At 42.3% G+C, this 22442-nt stretch overlaps 1 protein-coding gene across 3 annotated transcripts; it reads left to right on the top strand.

Moving 5' to 3' along the window:
* Window positions 1-2160: 2160 nt before the first annotated feature.
* On the top strand, window positions 2161-22286 carry LOC127498159 (brain-enriched guanylate kinase-associated protein). 3 transcript variants are annotated; one of them, XM_051867179.1, is made up of 7 exons: window positions 2161-2745; window positions 4081-7412; window positions 8734-8895; window positions 9154-9220; window positions 12738-12845; window positions 13249-13332; window positions 20430-22286. In XM_051867179.1, the coding sequence occupies exons 2-7, from the start codon at window positions 7342-7344 to the stop codon at window positions 21627-21629; spliced, it is 1692 nt and encodes a 563-aa protein (XP_051723139.1). In that variant the 5' UTR covers window positions 2161-2745; window positions 4081-7341; the 3' UTR covers window positions 21630-22286. The 3 variants fall into 3 exon arrangements, with proteins under 3 accessions (XP_051723139.1, XP_051723138.1, XP_051723140.1); XM_051867180.1 differs by having other exon boundaries at window positions 2188-2745; window positions 4081-4109; XM_051867178.1 differs by having other exon boundaries at window positions 4081-8895.
* Window positions 22287-22442: the final 156 nt, after the last annotated feature.

Here is a 22442-nt window from a genome sequence, read left to right as displayed (position 1 = left end):
GCCCCACATCCCGTCCATCATGTGGCATCATGATCAATGTCCTGCTCTAAAGAGCAACTGACCTGGAAAGTTAACCAGAACTCCTGTTAGACTTTATCAGAACACAGGGTTTGTTCTCTGTGTGTCCAACCAACAAAGACTGGGTTTATTCACCTAATATTCAGTATGTTTTAACGTATGTACGTGTTTGTCCTTGCAGAGCTGGGAGAGCGTTTTAGAAAGTGTGTCAGTTCGGCCACTCGTCACAGGAGGTAATTGCATGTAGGGCGACGGTGCAAGGGAGGACTGTCAAAATCTGGCCAGCCCAGCTCATCATGATCCAGTTTTCCATACAAACAAAAGATGCAGAACGGCTCGTCGAAAACAGGAAGAGGGGTTATGGTCAACGGGACGGCATCCACCCTAAAGAGGCAGCCGAGGCCCAAGACGGCATCCGGCAGGCAGGAACGCGGCTCCTGTTCATCCACTGCCTCTTGTCCTGTATTCTCGGGATGCGACCTAGACGAAGAGCCGCCGCCACGTTGTCCGTCCAGCCTTTCCTCACCCACCCTACACGGTTCCACCTCAATGAAGGGCTCGGTCTCCAGCCTGCAAGGATCCCTGTCAAGCCTAAAGGGTTCGGTGACCAGCCTCAAGAGCTTTCCTACATCCTCGGCACTGCAGGGTTCCAGCCTGAGTCTGCGCAGCTCCAGCTCCAGCCTGCGCAGCTCCAGCCCCAGCCTGCGCAGCGGCAGCTCCAGTGAGGACGACAGCTGGGACACCAACAGCTGGAGCTCCGGCGCCACCTGTCTGCTGCGTAGCTCCATTAAGCAGCACAGCGAGGAGGTTTTCCGGGTGCGCGCCGGATCGGCGAGCCAACCAGGGGGTACGAGCGATTCAGAGACCGGCTACCAGAACTCCGACAGCTGTCCAGGATCAGAGAGCCAGGAGGGAGAGGAGCAGGCGGTGGAAGACCGCAGGGATTCGACATCTTCCACTGCTTCTACAGCATCTACTGACTTAGAGCAGAAGATAGAAGAGAAGCTCAAGTTCTCTCAGTTTCTAGATGAAGTGACATGCAGGGTGCTGGACCCGGAGTGTCTGCAAGCCTTCGGCGCGCCCGTCCGTCAGAAGGAGCCGCTTGTAACTTCGTCTCTCCAATGCCTAAATCTAACTCCAGTTTCCAGTCCCCTCACCTGCAGGACTTGGTTTGCTTCCAGTAGGGATTCTGCCAATGTTTCTGTGTACAAGTGGGCCAAGTGCATGCCGAGCTGCAAGATTCTGGACGCCAGCGAGACCCTGAGAAAGACTCAAGAGGAATCGGAAACATTAGGAAGGACCTACCTAGAGACTGACATCGACCGAGTAAGGAGGGAAGATGAAGTGAGCTCCACACATCAAAGAGACGTGGAGAATAGAACTTTACAGCTGAGAGGCGAATCTTCTCGCAGATGCACGAGTCTGGTTTCAAAGCGCTCAGACGGGGCGCCGCAACCGCCGTACCGCTCCACCTCGCTACCGAGACCCGTTGTGAGCAGCATCGCGGTGAGTCTTGACCCATAAACCCTGTTGAAATAGGGCTTGAAACAATTGCATTACAACTATAAAAGTCAGATGTTTTGTGTTCTAGCTCATTTTTTGAATCGCTAATGAATTAGTTGATTGCTCATTTATTCCTGTTGCTCTTTGTTTCCTTTCTGAAGGAACTGGTTTGGATTTTTCTGCTGTATTGGTATGTCAGGTGACCAAAGTGCTTTGTTAACGTTCCCACTAAGTTATGAAAACGTTATTTCTGAATGTTCTCTGAATGTTCAAAATGTTTTAACATTTTGAATGTGGAAACATTCAATTTTATCATTCTTCAAACATTATGGGAACGTTACTTTTGAACATTCTCTAAACATTCTGAAACCAGCAACATTTAAAAAACGTTTGAGGAACAGATGAACGTCCAACTAAAAAAATAAAAATTCACCATGAACGATGTATAATGTTTTTGTGCTAATGTTTTGAAAACATTATTAAAGACCAGATAACTTTTAACGAACGTTCTATTATTGTTACTGGAAGAACGTTTGTTCATAACTTTGAGAGAACCTTGCCAGAACGTTCCCTGTTAGCTGGCAAGTGACCAAATGCAAGTTACTTTTGCTTTATAAAATATTTCATCCTTTAAAACAATGTGGAAGGCTCTTCTCAAACGTTATTTTGAGGTCACAGGAGTAATCGAGCCCATCGCTGCTCTGTGACAGCACATTAAAAATACATCAGCGTTTCTTATTATTCACACTGAAGCCGCCACTGTCTGGACACACTTCTCTCATCTGCCGGGGAACAGCAGCCCTATTAATAATTCATTTGGTTCTTTTTTGAATGGAAGTGCAAATGTCATCTTAAAGGCTGTGCAGTGCTGGAACAACAGAAACGACACAAACCGTGGATCGACTCACTGCCACAACAACGTCTGAACAGAAGAAATCATCATAATCTCTCTGTTGCATTACGAGCAGTGCGACTGAAGCAGTGAGTCTGGGCTGGTTTGGCAGACAGAGGATGGATTCAGACCATCTGGATAACAAGCGATTTTGTCACTCAGAAATAAATGCATTGAGAAAACAGTGTGTGACAGGGAATGATGAGCGTTCAGCTGTGAAGGGAGTTATTCAGTGTTTGTGAACAGTGGATCGTTGCCATATGACAGCTTTGGTTTCTGCGTTATGAAGATGTTCTGCAGGAAATGCTCGTCCCAGAGTGACGCTGCACGAGGTGTGAACACACTGAAACTGTGTGTATGTGAGAGAGACAGAGAGTGTGTGCATGTGTGGGTGCATTTGTGAAATGTTTATTGACGCTTGTCATTTATTTATTTACAAATTATTGCTTACTTTCCTCAGATTCAGTGTTAAATTAGTTTCTAATAGCTACTTCGTATATATATTTCATAGCTTTCTTATTTTCAATTTATATAAATTATATTAAATTATACAATTAATTATAGAAATTAATCAAAGAATGCTACCTTTACAGTCGCTGGAGCTGTCAATCAAACAGCACAAGTTTATCAGTGACTGAGTTCTGGACTTGCGCCAAAACTCCCGTTATATATAACAAATCTCTTAGTTACATCACGTTTGCACTGTTAGTTATGATAAAAGCATTCGTTTGTGTGTAGAAACTGAGTTACAATGACGAGATCACTGCTTTCATGAGCTCAACAACATGTCTGTGATCGACTACATGTTCATCACTGCAACCTTTCATGTCACAATCTGAATATAATGCCATAGATCTCAATATAATGCTATAATCAACACTTTTCACGATTAGTTAACCTTGAGAAATGTAATAGTAAAAACATGCTAAAAGTTTTCAAGAGAATAATACTTAGCTATTTCATATGCAAAGATGTCAGCCAATCACAGCAGTGGGCGTTTCCTCTGAAGTCTCACAGCAGACACGCCCCTTAAAACAGAGTGTTCAAATCAGAGGATAAAATCAGGATATGAAAAATGCCTTTTATTTCTAAATTATGACAATTTTTGATGTAAAAAGCATACTAACATTATAAGTGCACCCCAGGAAACATTATAAAACAATACAGTTCATGACCCCTGTAAAAAATCTCACAGACCAAAACTTTTAAACCAGTTATTTAAATATGAATTAAAATCTCAGTTTACTTTACTAAATACTGTATTTGCAGCTGAAAAAAAAAAGATTTGGATTCCCTGAATTCATCTATTTGTGTGTGTGTGTGTGTGTGTGCGTGTGTGTGTGATTGAGACGAGTGACGAGCGCTGCTCTACAGTAACATCTAATATCTTCTCTCTGCAGAAATGAAAATATTCTTTCTTTCACAATATATGCAAATATTTAAATTCACCCTCATAATTATTAAGAGCATGTCATCTCAAGCCTGTCACTGGTCTGTCTGCACATTTGTCATTCGTCACTCAGTATCTCCCCAAACAAACGAGCAGCGATTCATGTTTATTGACTGAGCAGTGATTAATGGTTCCTGAACAGAAGGTTTGTGTGATGTGTTGATGACAGCTGTCAGTCAAATGAATAACTGTCAGTGTTTTCCATCTGTTTCTTCAGGTCTCTGATGGAGACGCTTGTGGCAGCAGGTAAAGACGCTCTTCTCTTCTCTTCTGTTGAATGTGTCGGTCATCCTCCCTCCCTCCTTCTGTCTCTGTAGCGTCTCAGTCTGAGCTCAGGCTCGTCTCGTGCTGTGTGAATGTTGACGTGTGTTTAGAGGTAGAACACGCTCATCTGATCATGACACGCAAGCTTTACAGACGGTGAGTGGACACACGGGAAGAACTGCATGTTTTAATGTGTGAGTTGACTGCACTTCATTGTGTGTTTGAGATTCTCTGAGTCTAATATCTTACTGGTACTGTATCTTGTAAACTATTGGAGAATGATGTTACTGATAGTAGTACTTCTGTGCTTCAATATGATGAGTAAACGCTGCTCATTTGATGGAGATTCATGAGCTCTAAATGATCCTTTTTTACATTTACATTTATTCATTTTGCAGACACTTCTATCTAAAGTGACTTACAAATGAGGAATACAGCAAGAGATTTATCTTAAAGAGGCAAATAAACACAAGAAGTGCTCATAATACTAAGTTTCAGACATTGCTTAGAGTAGCATAAGCTGGAATAGGGAGGGATTAAGGGAAAGTGAAAGCATAGAATTTATTTTTTTATGATGAGGTTAAGTGCTCATGGAAGAGATGAGTTTTCAGCTGTCTTTTGAATATTGTCAGGGATTCTGCATTCTGGATGAAGGCGGGGAGATTGTTCCACCAGCAAGGAACAGTGAACAAAAATTTTCTGGAGAATGATTTCATGCCTCTCTGTGATGGTACCACAAGCCGTCGCTCATTTACAGATCATAAGAGCAAGTGGAAGTAGGAGTGCTGAGCCTGAGGTAGATCTGTAAGCAAGCGTCAATGCCTTGAACTTGGTTAGGTCAGTCATCAAAGATTACTCCAAGATTTCTGACTGATCTTGATGGGGTAATTGATGATGTACCTAGCTGGATGGTGAAATCATGCTGTAGAGTCGGAAGCTCAGTCTTTGCCAGGTTGAGCTGCAGGTGATGTTCTTTCATCCATGCCGAGATGTCCACCAGACAGCTTGAGATTCGTGCAGCTGGATGAAATGAAAGTAAGAGTTGTGTGTCATCAGCATTGCAATGGTAGGAGAAACCATGTGCCTGTATGATGGGACCCAGTGATGTAGTGTATATGGAGAAGAGGAGGGGTCCAAGCACTGAACCCTGAGGAACCCCCGTGGTCAGTTGATGAGCTTTGGATACCCAGAAAGACCTACCTGTGAGATAGGATTCAAACCAGTGAAGTGGAGCTCTTGTGATGATTAGAGGGTGGACCGAAGGATCTGATGATTCACTGTGTCAAAGGCAGCAGATAGATTCAGCAGAATGAAAACTGATGATTTGGAATCAGCCTTCGCAATCCACAGGGATTCAGTGACCGACAGTAGTGCAGTCTCGGTTGAATAGCCGCTCTTGAAACCAGATTGGTTGACGTCCAGCTGGTTATTCTGTGAGAGGAAAGACGATACCTGATTGAAAACAACCCGTCCAAGTGTTTTCGCTATGAACGGTAGGAGAGAGACAGGTCTGTAAGTATCTACAAGTCACTTAAGTGTTTAATGTGGGGTTTTTAAGCAGTGGGGTTACCCGAGCCTGCTTGAATGTGGGAGGGAAAATACCAGTGCGGAGATGAATCCAGGTCTCATTCAAGCCCAAGATATTGAGAATGGATTGAGTTGCAAAGGTAGGAATGAAGTCTGCCTTGTTGACGGCAGACTGACAATTCCAGAGACCCACAGAAACAGAAGTGCGAATAGAAAGCAGATTAGCAGTATTGTGCTGCCTTCTGTTTACTGTTTTTTGTGAGGATATTTTCAGATGTTTTTCCCTCAAAACCAAGCACATGTTTTTGATCTTCTTCCGCTCTGATTGAGACTCTTTTAAAGTTGTCATGAAAGGGAAGTTGCGCTGGTCTTTTCTTCCCTATTGTGACATATCTGAGTGAAACACTTCTCAAACAAGAACAAATGTAGGGCGGGGCTTGATTTTGTCTGTGGGGAATTGATTGGATGGTTGTGGTTTGCTATTGGTGGATCTCATGTGAGTGACAGGTTGCCCCTCCCTCGTCATCAGAGAAGAGAAGAGATGCTGAAGGGAGGAGGGAGGAGAAGATATTCTGATTCAAGATTACCAGGAATAATGATGCTGATAAATTATTTAGAATAAACACTGCAATATTCCATAAAAAACAAGTCAGTTTTGATTTTTATGGTGACTTTAAACAGCGCTACAGAGAGCAGCATCTGACAGGTACGACATAAATGCCTGGGGCTTCATTAGATGTTGAGGATTGGAGGTTTTCAGGTTGTTTTTTGATGTTTTTCTTCAGAAACACTTGATGGTTCATGCAGCTCATTGAGTGCATACTGAAATATTAGACCACAGTCTGTAAATCTGCAGACTGTCTTATGCATGTTTTATCTTATTTTGAACTATTCATCCATGCATAAGACTTTTTTTGATCTTGCAATATTCTACAGTGAAAAGACTTTCTCTCAGGTGACGTATGCTGGTCTTCTCCACTCATTTAGTGTGCTTAAACTCCGCCCCTTTCTCACAATCTACTGCAAGCTCACATTCAGACCCGCCTCCATTTTTGAGTGTCACGCCCACATCTCAACATCCAATCAACAAGTGACGCATAGAACCAAGACTCGATATCTGCAGTCCTTTTGCTTCTCCAGTAAAAGTATCCTGATTTAAGAATGTATGAAACCAGTCAAAAGCATCATGTTTTTGAGAGCAGCGGTGATTTTTGCCAGTAGGAGACACGCGTCACTGATGTGAATCAGATGGTCATACGGTCGTGTCTCTGGTGTTTTTCTGCACTAGCAACATGTTTATTTGTTATTCCAGCTTCACAGAAACCTGTCAGGATCAAGCTTCAGAAACTCTGTTTCATTGACGTGTGGAGGATGAGAAGAAAACAGGAGCAAAACAAAAGAGCTCCAGTGTGAAGCAGCTGATAAACAACCGCAGGCCTGAGCGTCAGTCTGACAGGACTAGAGCTCTGGTGAAGCGAATGGTTTTGAAGACAAATAATAATGTTCAGAATACGTCTGTAATGCAAACCTGCAGTTTTAAGGAAACAGCACGTGTGTCTCGTGTGTGTCTGTATGTTGTTGTGATATTGTACAATGATGTGCTGAATATTCTTGACCCGGTCGTCCATCCGTCTGTGTGTCTGTTTGTGATTCTGCAGGAAACACTCACAAACACACTAAGAAAAACATGAAAAAGATTTATATTGGGAAAACTGCAGTAAAAGCACCAAGAAATGGTGGTAAACATCAGAAGAGAAGGTAAGAGTGAAGAGAGAGAGATTCAATCCATCAATCCATTCATCTAAATGTCATCTGCACTCTTGATCATCTGACCCTGTTATGATCGATCCGTCAGGCAGGTAAACGCCACTCAAATCCAGTTACGGAAAGCTAGACATCAGTGACATCCTTTCCTGATCCGTATCGCCACAGTGAACATTAAAGACAAATGAAAAACAGCTTTCTCTAACTGGAAATTATACGTTTGAATCACACACACACACACACACACACACACAGTCTCACCCTCATCATCACTGTTCCTGTCTGTCTCTCATTTTACTGTGGTACATTTGTTGTAAAGGGCTCTTAATTTAAATAAAAATATGCTCTAAGAACGTTTCGCTAACATTGCCATTAAGTTATGAAAACGTTATTTCTGAATGTTCTTTGAACGTTCAAAACATCTATTTTTTTTTCTTGGTTATGTGAACGTTAAGAAAACATTTCATTTCATCATTCTTCAAACATTATGGGAATGTTAGTTTTCAATGTTCTCTAAACGTTCTGAAACAAGTAGAAACATTTAAAAAACATTAGATGAACGTCCAACTAAAACATTTCAGAAAAAATGCTCCATGAACAATGTATAAATAATGTTTTTGTGCTAACGTTTTGAGAACATTGTTAAAGATCAGATAACTTTGAATGAACGTTCTGTTAACGTTACTGGAAGAATGTTTGTTAATAATTTTGAGAGAACCTTCCCAGAACGTTCCCCGTTAGCTGGGTTAGAGTTAATTACTAAAGTTAAATACTTTGGTAGAACCGACCAATAATATTTCTAGTAATACCAAACGCTAGAGTTTATTTTAGTTTTTATCTTTCACATACAGTTGATACTAGTGATTTAACTGGTGTGGAATCAGATGAAACAAGCAGTCATGTGACACGGCTCAATCATAATTATTTCTCTTTCATTTTATGATTTTGAAGGTCATTAAAGTAAAATTTTAATATCTCAGGCTTATGAAAATGAATAAATCATGTTTAGTGCTTTTGATCCAAGAGTGTGTTTGAGGTAATTTATGTAATTTATTCCTGTGATCAAAGCTGAATTTTCAGCATCATTACTCCAGTCTTCAGTGTCACATGATCCTTCAGAAATCATTCTGATATGATGATCTGATGCTCAAGAAACATTTATGATTATTATCAATGTTGAAAACAGTTTCAGATTTTTGTGGAAACCGTCATACACTATCATTCAAAAGTTTGGAGTAAGAAAATTAAGAGATCTGTCTGTCTGTGTGTGTGTGTGTGTGTGTGTGTGTGTGTGTGTGTGTGTGTGTGTGTGCAGTTCAGTGCAGGAGCAGAAGGAGGATCTGCGCAGGCGTCTCGGCTGCACCACACGCAAGCTGCAGCTGCTGGAGAGCGAGTTTAAGTCGACTCGTCAGTATCTGGAGACGGAGCTTCGACGAGCGCAAGAGGAACTGGAAAAATTCACTGAGAAACTGCGCAGGTCAGAAAACACGACATGAAGACGGTCACTGAATGAATGAGCTGATCTGGAAACTCTCCAGAAGTTAATATTGTGTCTGTATGAAGTGCTTAAAGTGATCTGAAACTAACAGTCTAAATGCCCAGAAACACAAGATTTAACCAAATACAAATATAAAAGCTCAAGGACTGGAGCAAAAACAACTGTAATAACACCCACTGTAAACTCATGACAGACGAGAGTGTGTCTTCATCATCCTCATCATCATTTCTCCTGCAGGATTCAGAGCAGCTACGCGGCACTACAGAGAATAAACCAGGACATGGAGGAGAAAATCCACAGAACGGTAAGAGATCCTGATCTGATTCACTTTAAACCAGATGACTTTAAAGGGGACATTCAGTATCATGAAAATCTGACTTTTTCTATGTTTAAGTGCTATAATCGTGTCCCGGTGCATCTACCAACCCAGAAAACATGAAAAAGGAAAACCTAGGTAACTTTGTTTGCTAAACCTTTCTCTGCAAGCATGTGAAAAAACGAGCCACTCAGATTTCGCTCCTCTAGTGATGTAGGAAGAGGATCTTATTATAATATTTCCGCCCCTTAATCTGTATGTTTCCACCCACGGCGCCGCCATTTTGTTTTCACAAGCGACAACGTTGTGCCAGTTCTAACGCCATGACAAAAGTTGGATCAAAGCATGTTAACTGTTCTGTCGTTGTCTGCACAGACGAGCACTGAACACTATTTAGAGTCTCGTTAGCTTGGATAGCCTGAAGTTGACCCTGACAAGCTTCATTAATAAAAAATGAGTGTTTCTGTCCGAGCGATATTTTGGAAAAAATATTAGATCATTCACAGCATTTGATAGCAATCATAAACGTTAGCCTGGTGTGTACGGCTATGTATAGTGGGCGTCCATACAGGTTTTGCACAAAAGATTAACATGAGTTAATCAACTCCACAGCAACTACATAAATTTATCCACTAACCATTCAGAAACATCTAAAAGTTGTAACTTCTTCCTGAGTCTCTCCATCAGTGTCGACTCCGGTTTGAACAATGTAAGGCTGAACACCGTTACTGACAATCCTCATTTTGGCTGCGTGAGATTCTCCAGCTTTGTTGTTGTTGAGCGACCGAAGCGCGAGCCGTTAAAGCTCCGCCCTCTTCTGGAAAGGGGGCGGGAGCAGCAGCTCATTTGCATTTAAAGGGACACACACAAAAACGGCGTGTTTTTGCTCACACCCAAATAGGGGCAAATTTGACAAGTTATAATAAATGATCTGTGGGGTATTTTGAGCTGAAACTTCACAGACACATTCTGGAGACACCAGAGACTTATATTACATCTTGTGTTATAGGTCCACAGTAACTCTTCATAGACAAACACTGATCCTGATAACAGGGAACGTTCTGGCAAGGTTCTCTCAAAGTTATGAACAAACATTAACAAGCATCACTCAGTGAGCAACATGTGCTCGATGTGTTTGAGCTCAATTTAACAGGAGAAATGAAGGAGATAAAGAGGGAGATGGAGGAGATCAATAACCTCACAAGATTCTCACTCTCAGAGCAATTACACAATCAGAGACGGATCACAGCGATGGTCCTGTAATGAAAGCGTTTCATCTTCAATCAGATAAAAGTTTGAAGCCATTTACAGAATCTAAACATCAACTTGATGCACAGCGAGTGATTTTGTGTCGTTTCAGCTCAGATTATTAGAGGAACTGATCGGTTCAGGCCACAATTCACTCCCTGCAGGTTTTACAAGAAAGAGAGGCTCATTCAACACAGTGTTACACTGCTGACCAGTGTTGCATTACAATTGAGTTACGTAATCTAGTAGTCAAATTTACAACAAATTACCTGAGTTACTTTTTCAGGTTTTTCCATGTACTGACATCTCTCCTAAAAATAAAAAAAGGTGCAGAGATGCTTATTGTAGTCCTAGACTAAATGTGAGCAGATATTTGCTTTTCATAGATTTATCAGCTGAAAGGTTTGTTTGAGCGGCGCCCTCTACTGTTCAGCCTGAGGCTTATTCATTTCACTTCTGGTGTGAAAGAGTCTTTACAATTGCCAAAAATAGAACTTTTGAGGTTTTTGCTATTAAAAAAAACAAGCAAGCCCAGCCATATTAGTAAATGCTGATACTAACATGAACTACCATAACTAGCTAACTAATCTTAACAAATGAGACCTTACTGTAAACTGTTACCCACAATACTCATTATTTGGCCTCACATGCAGTTTCAGCTTCTGTCCATCTTCTGAAGCAGACAGGTATAGAAAGGCTAGAGCTTCTGATGTCTGTTCACGGCCCAGATTGTGACGGATGTGATTTCAGAAGTGATTCGCCTCTCGATGTGGAAAATTCCATCTGCAGCACACACCCGAGACGAGCTCGGAATAGAATGTGAATAACCTTTTTGATATGTAATTTTAAGTTATAATGGAAATGAAGGTCAGAAGGGCTGAGTTCCTACAGAATGAACAGATGGAAACCTTCAGATCAAGTGCTCTTAAAGTCCTGTGCTTCATCTGCATTATGAATATTATGAATTACAAAAATGAAGTATATTATGAATATTGTTGGCTCTTTGACGAATTGTTTTTGTTTGCTTTGGATAAAAGCATCTGCTAAATGCATAAATGTAAAGAAACGTAATGTACATTTAGAAGGTATTTAGAGAAAATAAACCAATGACGACAAAAAAGTTACAGTGTTCATAAACTGATGAAGACGAATGTGACGAGGAGATACGACCACATCTCAGCACAACATGATGCTCTTCCTCAGTGTTTCTGTCTCGTTCTCCAGCACAAATATCTAAACATTCTTAAATCAAGATACATTTACTGGAGAAGAAAAATGACAGAAGAAGAGAAATGTATAAAAAAGAACAAATATCTGCCAATGGGGTCAGAAAAAACATTTGAATTAGCTTAGTTTTTCTCACCCCATGAGTTTATTTTGGACTTCAGGACTGAATCTAATGATGTTGTTCAGTGTTTTTCCTGAATGTGTCGTTTTCTGTGTCCTCGTTAGTCAGAGTTTCTCAGTGAAACACAAATGACCGGCAGCGTCACGCATCACTGTTAAAATTCAGTTTCATCTGCAGCAGAAGAACTGCAGCGACAGCGTCTCGTACAGTCTGAGCAACAAAAACACATTCAGCCTCGAGAAACACAACGGACACTCTGAGCATCTGACGCTTTCAGCCTCATTGACTTCGGTTTTTGAATACTTGTCTCAAGGGGGATTTGAGACCCAACCAGAAACACACACACACACACACACACACACACACACGTACCTGTGATTCAGCAACAATCACAGTCTGTCAGAGTCGAAACGCTTCAATCCAGTCCTGATCTCTGATGATCTTTCTAGAAAAGACACAAGTGTAATTGGGAAATTAACATCTTTTAATCATCTTATTTGAAAATGTTGAACTATAACCATCATGAAATACTGGCTGAATCAAAGTCTGGTCTATATTAATACTCCTTCAGTCTAAACGCTGTAGTCAGTGTGTCATGTGTGAGTTCAGCATCTGTTAATTAGATCCGCAGTCTCAAAGAGAACGAGCTCTGCAGAAATAAATCCTGCTGAATTAAACCCATTAATCATATGCAAATACTGCTGATGCTCCGCAGGCTTTCTTCAATAAATGTGAAGTTTCACCAAAACTCAAACATACAAACAGACGCTTGTGAATGAAGATCTCCATGTCAAAGTCAAGTTAAATGTATTTGAACACCATTTTTCACAATTCATTTTCTTTCAAAGCAGCTTTACAGAAAATCATTCACATTTATCAGATTAAAGCATGTGTGTCTTTGTGTTTCAGACTCAGCGTTACGAAGAGGAGAAGAGATCTCTGAGTCGAGAGATCGTCACGCTCAATAAACACCTGGTGGACGCCAAGATCACCATCCAGAAGCTGCGAGCGGATAACGTACGTACGACTCAGAAACACACGATGCTGAATGTTTCATCATCCCACAGGCTCACAGGAAGTCATCCTCTGCCAGCAGGAAGTCTTCTTTGAAGGTTCCTGACGCTGGGATCTCTGTGATGAAGCTGCTGCTGCTTCAGCCTCCACATGGTTTCTCTCTAGGTTCACTAGATAGTGTCCACTGAGCCAGTGTTCCCTCTCAAACACTTGTGGTTCAGAGATATAGAGAGTTCAAGAGACTAATGGATCATCAGCATGTCGAAACAGCCAAATTCAGATCAAATGAAATGAGTAAAGACATTTGTCAGTAAATGTTTGCATTGTATACTGAATAATCATTTGTCAAATTAAATCATGTAAGTAACGGTTTATAACGGCAATAACGGTTTGTGTTTCTCTGCAGGATCTGTACAGGAAAGACTGTAATCTGGCAGCTCAGCTGCTCCAGTGCGGAAAATCTCCTTACAGATCGCACAGACTGTCTGAGGTACACACACACACACACACACACACACACACACGTTGGATTTCCATGTTCTATGAGAAATTTCCATAGACATCCCTCTATCCCTCTTACAAAAAGCTTACTGCATTTTTACATTTTTCAAAAAACATCACTTTGTATGATTTATAAGCTGTTTTCCTCATTTTCCACACACTGTGAACACACACATCTGGAGCAGTGGGCAGCTGTTTTTGCTGCGGCACACAGGGATTGGTGTCTTACCTCAGTTGTGGGTAATGAGAGAGGAAGAGAGCGATGTTCATTCACTCTCCCCACAGACATTTCCTGTCAGTACTGAGACTCGAACCCATGACCTTCAGATTACAAGTCTGACTCTCTAACCGTTAGGCCACAACTGCCCATAAACATAGGGTTTACCTGAACCACATACACACACACACACACACACACACACACGCTGAACACACACACACACACACATACACACTCACACACACTGAACACACACACACACACACACACACTCTCACTCACTCACACTCACACTGAACATACACACACACACACACACTTTTCTTTCTCAGAGGGATCCTAAAAATAGCACAACCTTAAAGAAAGTCAGAGGCGCAGCGAATCCTTTTCACTTTAATTCTGCGGTCGCAGGTTTCTAATACGTTGGTTCCTTTCTTTCTCTTTCTGCCGGAGGCCTGACGGGTTTCATTTGAATATAAAGTCTGCTGTTGATGTTGGCAGAAAGAGAAATGTGCTGGTTTTATTGCTGACAGAGTAAAGTCGCTTCATGTTAATCACAGAGAGAGAACAGGGCTCTTGTCCTTCAGATGGATTGAGGATGAAGGTTTCCCTCATGATTCATCATTTGTGCCGTTTCCATCTATCAGAAAAAAGGAACTCACTCATGTATGTTCAGAAAACAGCTCAGATGTGATCGTACAATCAGTGAATCCTCCAGAGCTGATGCCTGTTCTCATTCAGGTCGTGTAACCAGCGCTGTTTTCTAGCATCATGATCAGTGTTGATACTGTTAACAACAGACGAACTATAACAAATATTTAAAAAATGGTTAGATTAAAAATGGTTTTCATTAATTTAAATGAAAATTTAATAGTTAAATATAAATATTAGATGAGAAACTTAAATGAAAAAAAACCAAATGAAAATTAGAACTGATTAATACTTCAAGTTTATGTTGAACTAATAAAAATGATAAAAGTACATAAAATTACTAAAACTTAAACTAAACTAACTACAAAAAATAATTTGAGAGCAATTTGAAACACAATAGTTCTGTGAGAGAACGCAAAGTTTCTTGGGGAAACGCAATAGTTTTGTGAGAGAACGCAAAGTTTCTTGGGGAAACGCAATAGTGCTGTGAGAGAACGCAAAGTTTCTTGGGGAAACGCAATAGTGCTGTGAGAGAATGCAAAGTTTCTTGGGGAAACGCAATAGTTTTGTGAGAGAACGCAAAGTTTCTTGGGGAAACGCAATAGTGCTGTGAGAGAATGCAAAGTTTCTTGGGGAAACGCAATAGTTTTGTGAGAGAACGCAAAGTTTCTTGGGGAAACGCAATAGTCCTGTGAGAGAACGCAAAGTTTCTTGGGGAAACGCAATAGTTTTGTGAGAGAACGCAAAGTTTCTTGGGGAAACGCAATAGTGCTGTGAGAGAACGCAAAGTTTCTTGGGGAAACGCAATAGTTTTGTGAGAGAACGCAAAGTTTCTTGGGGAAACGCAATAGTCCTGTGAGAGAACGCAAAGTTTCTTGGGGAAACGCAATAGTTTTGTGAGAGAACGCAAAGTTTCTTGGGGAAACGCAATAGTCCTGTGAGAGAACGCAAAGTTTCTTGGGGAAACGCAATAGTTTTGTGAGAGAACGCAAAGTTTCTTGGGGAAACGCAATAGTGCTGTGAGAGAACGCAAAGTTTCTTGGGGAAACGCAATAGTTTTGTGAGAGAACGCAAAGTTTCTTGGGGAAACGCAATAGTCCTGTGAGAGAACGCAAAGTTTCTTGGGGAAACGCAATAGTTTTGTGAGAGAACGCAAAGTTTCTTGGGGAAACGCAATAGTGCTGTGAGAGAACGCAAAGTTTCTTGGGGAAACGCAATAGTGCTGTGAGAGAACGCAAAGTTTCTTGGGGAAACGCAATAGTTTTGTGAGAGAACGCAAAGTTTCTTGGGGAAACGCAATAGTCCTGTGAGAGAACGCAAAGTTTCTTGGGGAAACGCAATAGTTTTGTGAGAGAACGCAAAGTTTCTTGGGGAAACGCAATAGTTTTGTGAGAGAACGCAAAGTTTCTTGGGGAAACGCAATAGTTTTGTGAGAGAACGCAAAGTTTCTTGGGGAAACGCAATAGTTTTGTGAGAGAACGCAAAGTTTCTTGGGGAAACGCAATAGTGCTGTGAGAGAATGCAAAGTTTCTTGGGGAAACGCAATAGTCCTGTGAGAGAACGCAAAGTTTCTTGGGGAAACGCAATAGTTTTGTGAGAGAATGCAAAGTTTCTTGGGGAAACGCAATAGTTTTGTGAGAGAACGCAAAGTTTCTTGGGGAAACGCAATAGTGCTGTGAGAGAACGCAAAGTTTCTTGGGGAAACGCAATAGTGCTGTGAGAGAACGCAAAGTTTCTTGGGGAAACGCAATAGTGCTGTGAGAGAACGCAAAGTTTCTTGGGGAAACGCAATAGTTTTGTGAGAGAACGCAAAGTTTCTTGGGGAAACGCAATAGTCCTGTGAGAGAACGCAAAGTTTCTTGGGGAAACGCAATAGTTTTGTGAGAGAACGCAAAGTTTCTTGGGGAAACGCAATAGTTTTGTGAGAGAACGCAAAGTTTCTTGGGGAAACACAATAGTTTTGTGAGAGAACGCAAAGTTTCTTGGGGAAACGCAATAGTTTTGTGAGAGAACGCAAAGTTTCTTGGGGAAACGCAATAGTTTTGTGAGAGAACGCAAAGTTTCTTGGGGAAACGCAATAGTTTTGTGAGAGAACGCAAAGTTTCTTGGGGAAACGCAATAGTGCTGTGAGAGAACGCAAAGTTTCTTGGGGAAACGCAATAGTGCTGTGAGAGAATGCAAAGTTTCTTGGGGAAACGCAATAGTCCTGTGAGAGAACGCAAAGTTTCTTGGGGAAACGCAATAGTTTTGTGAGAGAACGCAAAGTTTCTTGGGGAAACGCAATAGTGCTGTGAGAGAACGCAAAGTTTCTTGGGGAAACGCAATAGTGCTGTGAGAGAACGCAAAGTTTCTTGGGGAAACGCAATAGTGCTGTGAGAGAACGCAAAGTTTCTTGGGGAAACGCAATAGTTTTGTGAGAGAACGCAAAGTTTCTTGGGGAAACGCAATAGTCCTGTGAGAGAACGCAAAGTTTCTTGGGGAAACGCAATAGTTTTGTGAGAGAACGCAAAGTTTCTTGGGGAAACGCAATAGTTTTGTGAGAGAACGCAAAGTTTCTTGGGGAAACACAATAGTTTTGTGAGAGAACGCAAAGTTTCTTGGGGAAACGCAATAGTTTTGTGAGAGAACGCAAAGTTTCTTGGGGAAACGCAATAGTTTTGTGAGAGAACGCAAAGTTTCTTGGGGAAACGCAATAGTGCTGTGAGAGAATGCAAAGTTTCTTGGGGAAACGCAATAGTCCTGTGAGAGAACGCAAAGTTTCTTGGGGAAACGCAATAGTGCTGTGAGAGAATGCAAAGTTTCTTGGGGAAACGCAATAGTCCTGTGAGAGAACGCAAAGTTTCTTGGGGAAAACGCAATAGTGCTGTGAGAGAATGCAAAGTTTCTTGGGGAAACGCAATAGTTTTGTGAGAGAACGCAAAGTTTCTTGGGGAAACGCAATAGTTTTGTGAGAGAACGCAAAGTTTCTTGGGGAAACGCAATAGTTTTGTGAGAGAACGCAAAGTTTCTTGGGGAAACGCAATAGTGCTGTGAGAGAATGCAAAGTTTCTTGGGGAAACGCAATAGTTTTGTGAGAGAATGCAAAGTTTCTTGGGGAAACGCAATAGTCCTGTGAGAGAACGCAAAGTTTCTTGGGGAAACGCAATAGTGCTGTGAGAGAATGCAAAGTTTCTTGGGGAAACGCAATAGTTTTGTGAGAGAATGCAAAGTTTCTTGGGGAAACGCAATAGTCCTGTGAGAGAACGCAAAGTTTCTTGGGGAAAACGCAATAGTGCTGTGAGAGAATGCAAAGTTTCTTGGGGAAACGCAATAGTTTTGTGAGAGAACGCAAAGTTTCTTGGGGAAACGCAATAGTTTTGTGAGAGAACGCAAAGTTTCTTGGGGAAACGCAATAGTTTTGTGAGAGAACGCAAAGTTTCTTGGGGAAACGCAATAGTGCTGTGAGAGAACGCAAAGTTTCTTGGGGAAACGCAATAGTGCTGTGAGAGAATGCAAAGTTTCTTGGGGAAACGCAATAGTTTTGTGAGAGAACGCAAAGTTTCTTGGGGAAACGCAATAGTGCTGTGAGAGAATGCAAAGTTTCTTGGGGAAACGCAATAGTTTTGTGAGAGAACGCAAAGTTTCTTGGGGAAACGCAATAGTCCTGTGAGAGAACGCAAAGTTTCTTGGGGAAACGCAATAGTTTTGTGAGAGAACGCAAAGTTTCTTGGGGAAACGCAATAGTGCTGTGAGAGAACGCAAAGTTTCTTGGGGAAACGCAATAGTTTTGTGAGAGAACGCAAAGTTTCTTGGGGAAACGCAATAGTCCTGTGAGAGAACGCAAAGTTTCTTGGGGAAACGCAATAGTTTTGTGAGAGAACGCAAAGTTTCTTGGGGAAACGCAATAGTCCTGTGAGAGAACGCAAAGTTTCTTGGGGAAACGCAATAGTCCTGTGAGAGAACGCAAAGTTTCTTGGGGAAACGCAATAGTTTTGTGAGAGAACGCAAAGTTTCTTGGGGAAACGCAATAGTGCTGTGAGAGAACGCAAAGTTTCTTGGGGAAACGCAATAGTTTTGTGAGAGAACGCAAAGTTTCTTGGGGAAACGCAATAGTCCTGTGAGAGAACGCAAAGTTTCTTGGGGAAACGCAATAGTTTTGTGAGAGAACGCAAAGTTTCTTGGGGAAACGCAATAGTGCTGTGAGAGAACGCAAAGTTTCTTGGGGAAACGCAATAGTGCTGTGAGAGAACGCAAAGTTTCTTGGGGAAACGCAATAGTTTTGTGAGAGAACGCAAAGTTTCTTGGGGAAACGCAATAGTCCTGTGAGAGAACGCAAAGTTTCTTGGGGAAACGCAATAGTTTTGTGAGAGAACGCAAAGTTTCTTGGGGAAACGCAATAGTTTTGTGAGAGAACGCAAAGTTTCTTGGGGAAACGCAATAGTTTTGTGAGAGAACGCAAAGTTTCTTGGGGAAACGCAATAGTTTTGTGAGAGAACGCAAAGTTTCTTGGGGAAACGCAATAGTGCTGTGAGAGAATGCAAAGTTTCTTGGGGAAACGCAATAGTCCTGTGAGAGAACGCAAAGTTTCTTGGGGAAACGCAATAGTGCTGTGAGAGAATGCAAAGTTTCTTGGGGAAACGCAATAGTCCTGTGAGAGAACGCAAAGTTTCTTGGGGAAACGCAATAGTGCTGTGAGAGAATGCAAAGTTTCTTGGGGAAACGCAATAGTCCTGTGAGAGAACGCAAAGTTTCTTGGGGAAAACGCAATAGTGCTGTGAGAGAATGCAAAGTTTCTTGGGGAAACGCAATAGTTTTGTGAGAGAACGCAAAGTTTCTTGGGGAAACGCAATAGTGCTGTGAGAGAATGCAAAGTTTCTTGGGGAAACGCAATAGTTTTGTGAGAGAACGCAAAGTTTCTTGGGGAAACGCAATAGTTTTATGAGAGAACGCAAAGTTTCTTGGGGAAACGCAATAGTTTTGTGAGAGAACGCAAAGTTTCTTGGGGAAACGCAATAGTGCTGTGAGAGAACGCAAAGTTTCTTGGGGAAACGCAATAGTTTTGTGAGAGAACGCAAAGTTTCTTGGGGAAACGCAATAGTCCTGTGAGAGAACGCAAAGTTTCTTGGGGAAACGCAATAGTTTTGTGAGAGAACGCAAAGTTTCTTGGGGAAACGCAATAGTTTTGTGAGAGAACGCAAAGTTTCTTGGGGAAACGCAATAGTTTTGTGAGAGAACGCAAAGTTTCTTGGGGAAACGCAATAGTTTTGTGAGAGAACGCAAAGTTTCTTGGGGAAACGCAATAGTGCTGTGAGAGAATGCAAAGTTTCTTGGGGAAACGCAATAGTCCTGTGAGAGAACGCAAAGTTTCTTGGGGAAACGCAATAGTGCTGTGAGAGAATGCAAAGTTTCTTGGGGAAACGCAATAGTCCTGTGAGAGAACGCAAAGTTTCTTGGGGAAACGCAATAGTGCTGTGAGAGAATGCAAAGTTTCTTGGGGAAACGCAATAGTCCTGTGAGAGAACGCAAAGTTTCTTGGGGAAAACGCAATAGTGCTGTGAGAGAATGCAAAGTTTCTTGGGGAAACGCAATAGTTTTGTGAGAGAACGCAAAGTTTCTTGGGGAAACGCAATAGTGCTGTGAGAGAATGCAAAGTTTCTTGGGGAAACGCAATAGTTTTGTGAGAGAACGCAAAGTTTCTTGGGGAAACGCAATAGTTTTGTGAGAGAACGCAAAGTTTCTTGGGGAAACGCAATAGTTTTGTGAGAGAACGCAAAGTTTCTTGGGGAAACGCAATAGTGCTGTGAGAGAACGCAAAGTTTCTTGGGGAAACGCAATAGTGCTGTGAGAGAATGCAAAGTTTCTTGGGGAAACGCAATAGTCCTGTGAGAGAACGCAAAGTTTCTTGGGGAAAACGCAATAGTTTTGTGAGAGAACGCAAAGTTTCTTGGGGAAACGCAATAGTGCTGTGAGAGAACGCAAAGTTTCTTGGGGAAACGCAATAGTTTTGTGAGAGAACGCAAAGTTTCTTGGGGAAACGCAATAGTTTTGTGAGAGAACGCAAAGTTTCCTGGGGAAACGCAAAGTTTGTTGAGAGAATGCAAATGTTTTACTATTTTTGATCACCATGTCCCTTTAGGAGCTCTGTAGACAACAGATAAAGAGTTTCTTCTCTATGAATGGTTTCACATCTCTATTGAGTTTCTCTCATTGGTGTCTCTGTTTGTGATTGTTTGCAGCTTCCCGCTGATCTTCAGGAGCGAGTGAGTTCCCACATGGAGAAGCAGGGTCACAGGCAGAGCGTAGCGCTGCATCACTCCTGCTCAGACGCCGTTCCCACTGCTGTTATCGGCAGGGTCCTGGAGAAACCGGAGCCCGGGAGAAGCTGTCCGGTCACACGCTCGCCGAGTCCTCAAGCTCAAGAATTCCCATCTGGCACAGACAAAGTTCAGAGGCGTGCGGCATATAAGTTGTCAGATCTATACTGCAGCGACACTGCTCTATACTGTCCCACTGATGAGCGGCGGCACGACCGCTGGCCGGAGCGACGGCAGAGTGCAGACCAGAGCGGACAGATCCGAGGACACACTGACAGCAACCCGGAAGACGAGAGTTTGCCTCAGACTTTCTCTCTGCATGAAGACCCTTTCGGATCTCTTCCGGCCTGTTATTCCAGCTTCAGTATGGCGTCGGATGAGAAGGCTCAAGTGTCATCATCCCAGCAGGCTCTGTTCACTGACTGGCGTGATGGAGACTATGAGCACAAGAACCCATCCTCATATGGAAAGGAACATCTGGGATTTTCCAAGTCGAGCAGCTTCCAGCACGCCGCTCAGAATGGCGGTTCTCTGGCACACGGCTACAGCGTATCTGGAGCTCACGGGGACAGACATGTCCACGACCCTGAGGATCCGACGGGCGGCTGGAGGCAGATGAGCGTGGAGGACATGAACACCTTCTTCTGTAGCCCTGGACGTGCTTCGCCCTTCAGTTTCTCAGAGCGGCACTTTGCGGTCAGTCCAGCCAAGATCAAACTGGGTCCCCTTTACAGCAGCTTCCAGGAGGGAGACCATGTCTTCCACACGCGTGCACCGGATCTGCGGTTCCCTGCGTCAGCGGGATCAAGTCCCGCGCTGAACCCAAAGATTAGCCTGAATGCATTGAAAAGGGGCTTGATGTTCCGCTCAAAGGATGCTGGTCAGGACTCAACGAGCAGCTTCTTCCAGGACAAGCAGAACACGGATGAAGACGCTTTACGGAGAGATTACGTAGATGAAAGTCCCAGTAGTTCTGTCGAGTCACTAAAGAGTCTGGACATCCAGCACTACAAGAAGGATCTTCAGAAAAAGACGCCACAGCATCAAAAGTTTGGAAACGCGGGACTCAGTCGCAAAGACAGTCTTACCAAAGCACAGCTTTATGGAACGCTGCTTAACTAACCATCAGTGTTCAACGTACTGCGGTTCACTGCAAAAACTGATGTTCTTCCTCAGTGTTTCTGTCTTGTTTTCCAGCACAAATATCTAAACATTCTTAAATCAAGACACATTTACTGGAGAAGAAAAATGACTGAAGATATTAAGCCTTGTTTTCTGAAAAATGCATCAAAATAAAGTGAGTTTGTGCTTAAAACAAGAATATCTGCTAATGGGGTCAGAAAAATAATCTTAATTCAAAGGGAAAACAAATCGATTTTCAGACTCCATTGGCAGATATTTGTCCTTGATTTAAGCACAAACTCACTATATTTAGATGCATTTTTCAGAAAACAAGACTGAGGAACATTTTTTGAAAAGCAGCAGCACTCAAAAACCCATACAGTAAACTAATGTCAACATGTTTGCAAACCATTTTTCTGTTGCAGTTTTATATGGTGGGACTTGATTTTATCATGGTGAGTTTTATTGGATGAAGAAAAATGACCCATGGTTGTATAAGGGGCTTAATGTTACACCTGAAGCGTGCCATTTCTGCGTTTTAAACACTCAAACTCTCCCTTTGGACCCTCATCTGCTATTGGTCAGTCAGACAGATAGCCCCGCCCCAGCCTCACATGATTGGTCGAGTCAGAAGTTGACATGTCAGGCCACTCAATGTTGTGAAAGCATCACTGTCAGACTAACAATGACTAACAGTGTCTCTGAACACTGACACGCCACAAACTAGATGAACATCTCAGCTGCTCCAGCAATCTCAATCTCATCTTTTAATATGCAGAGACAACTGTTACTAAACCATTCTTAGGTTCAGTT

This window comes from Ctenopharyngodon idella, chromosome 17 (assembly GCF_019924925.1).
Source record: "Ctenopharyngodon idella isolate HZGC_01 chromosome 17, HZGC01, whole genome shotgun sequence".
Lineage (NCBI taxonomy): Eukaryota > Metazoa > Chordata > Actinopteri > Cypriniformes > Xenocyprididae > Ctenopharyngodon > Ctenopharyngodon idella.
Note: the sequence above shows the minus strand (reverse complement) of the source record. Positions and strands in the feature narration are given on the sequence as shown.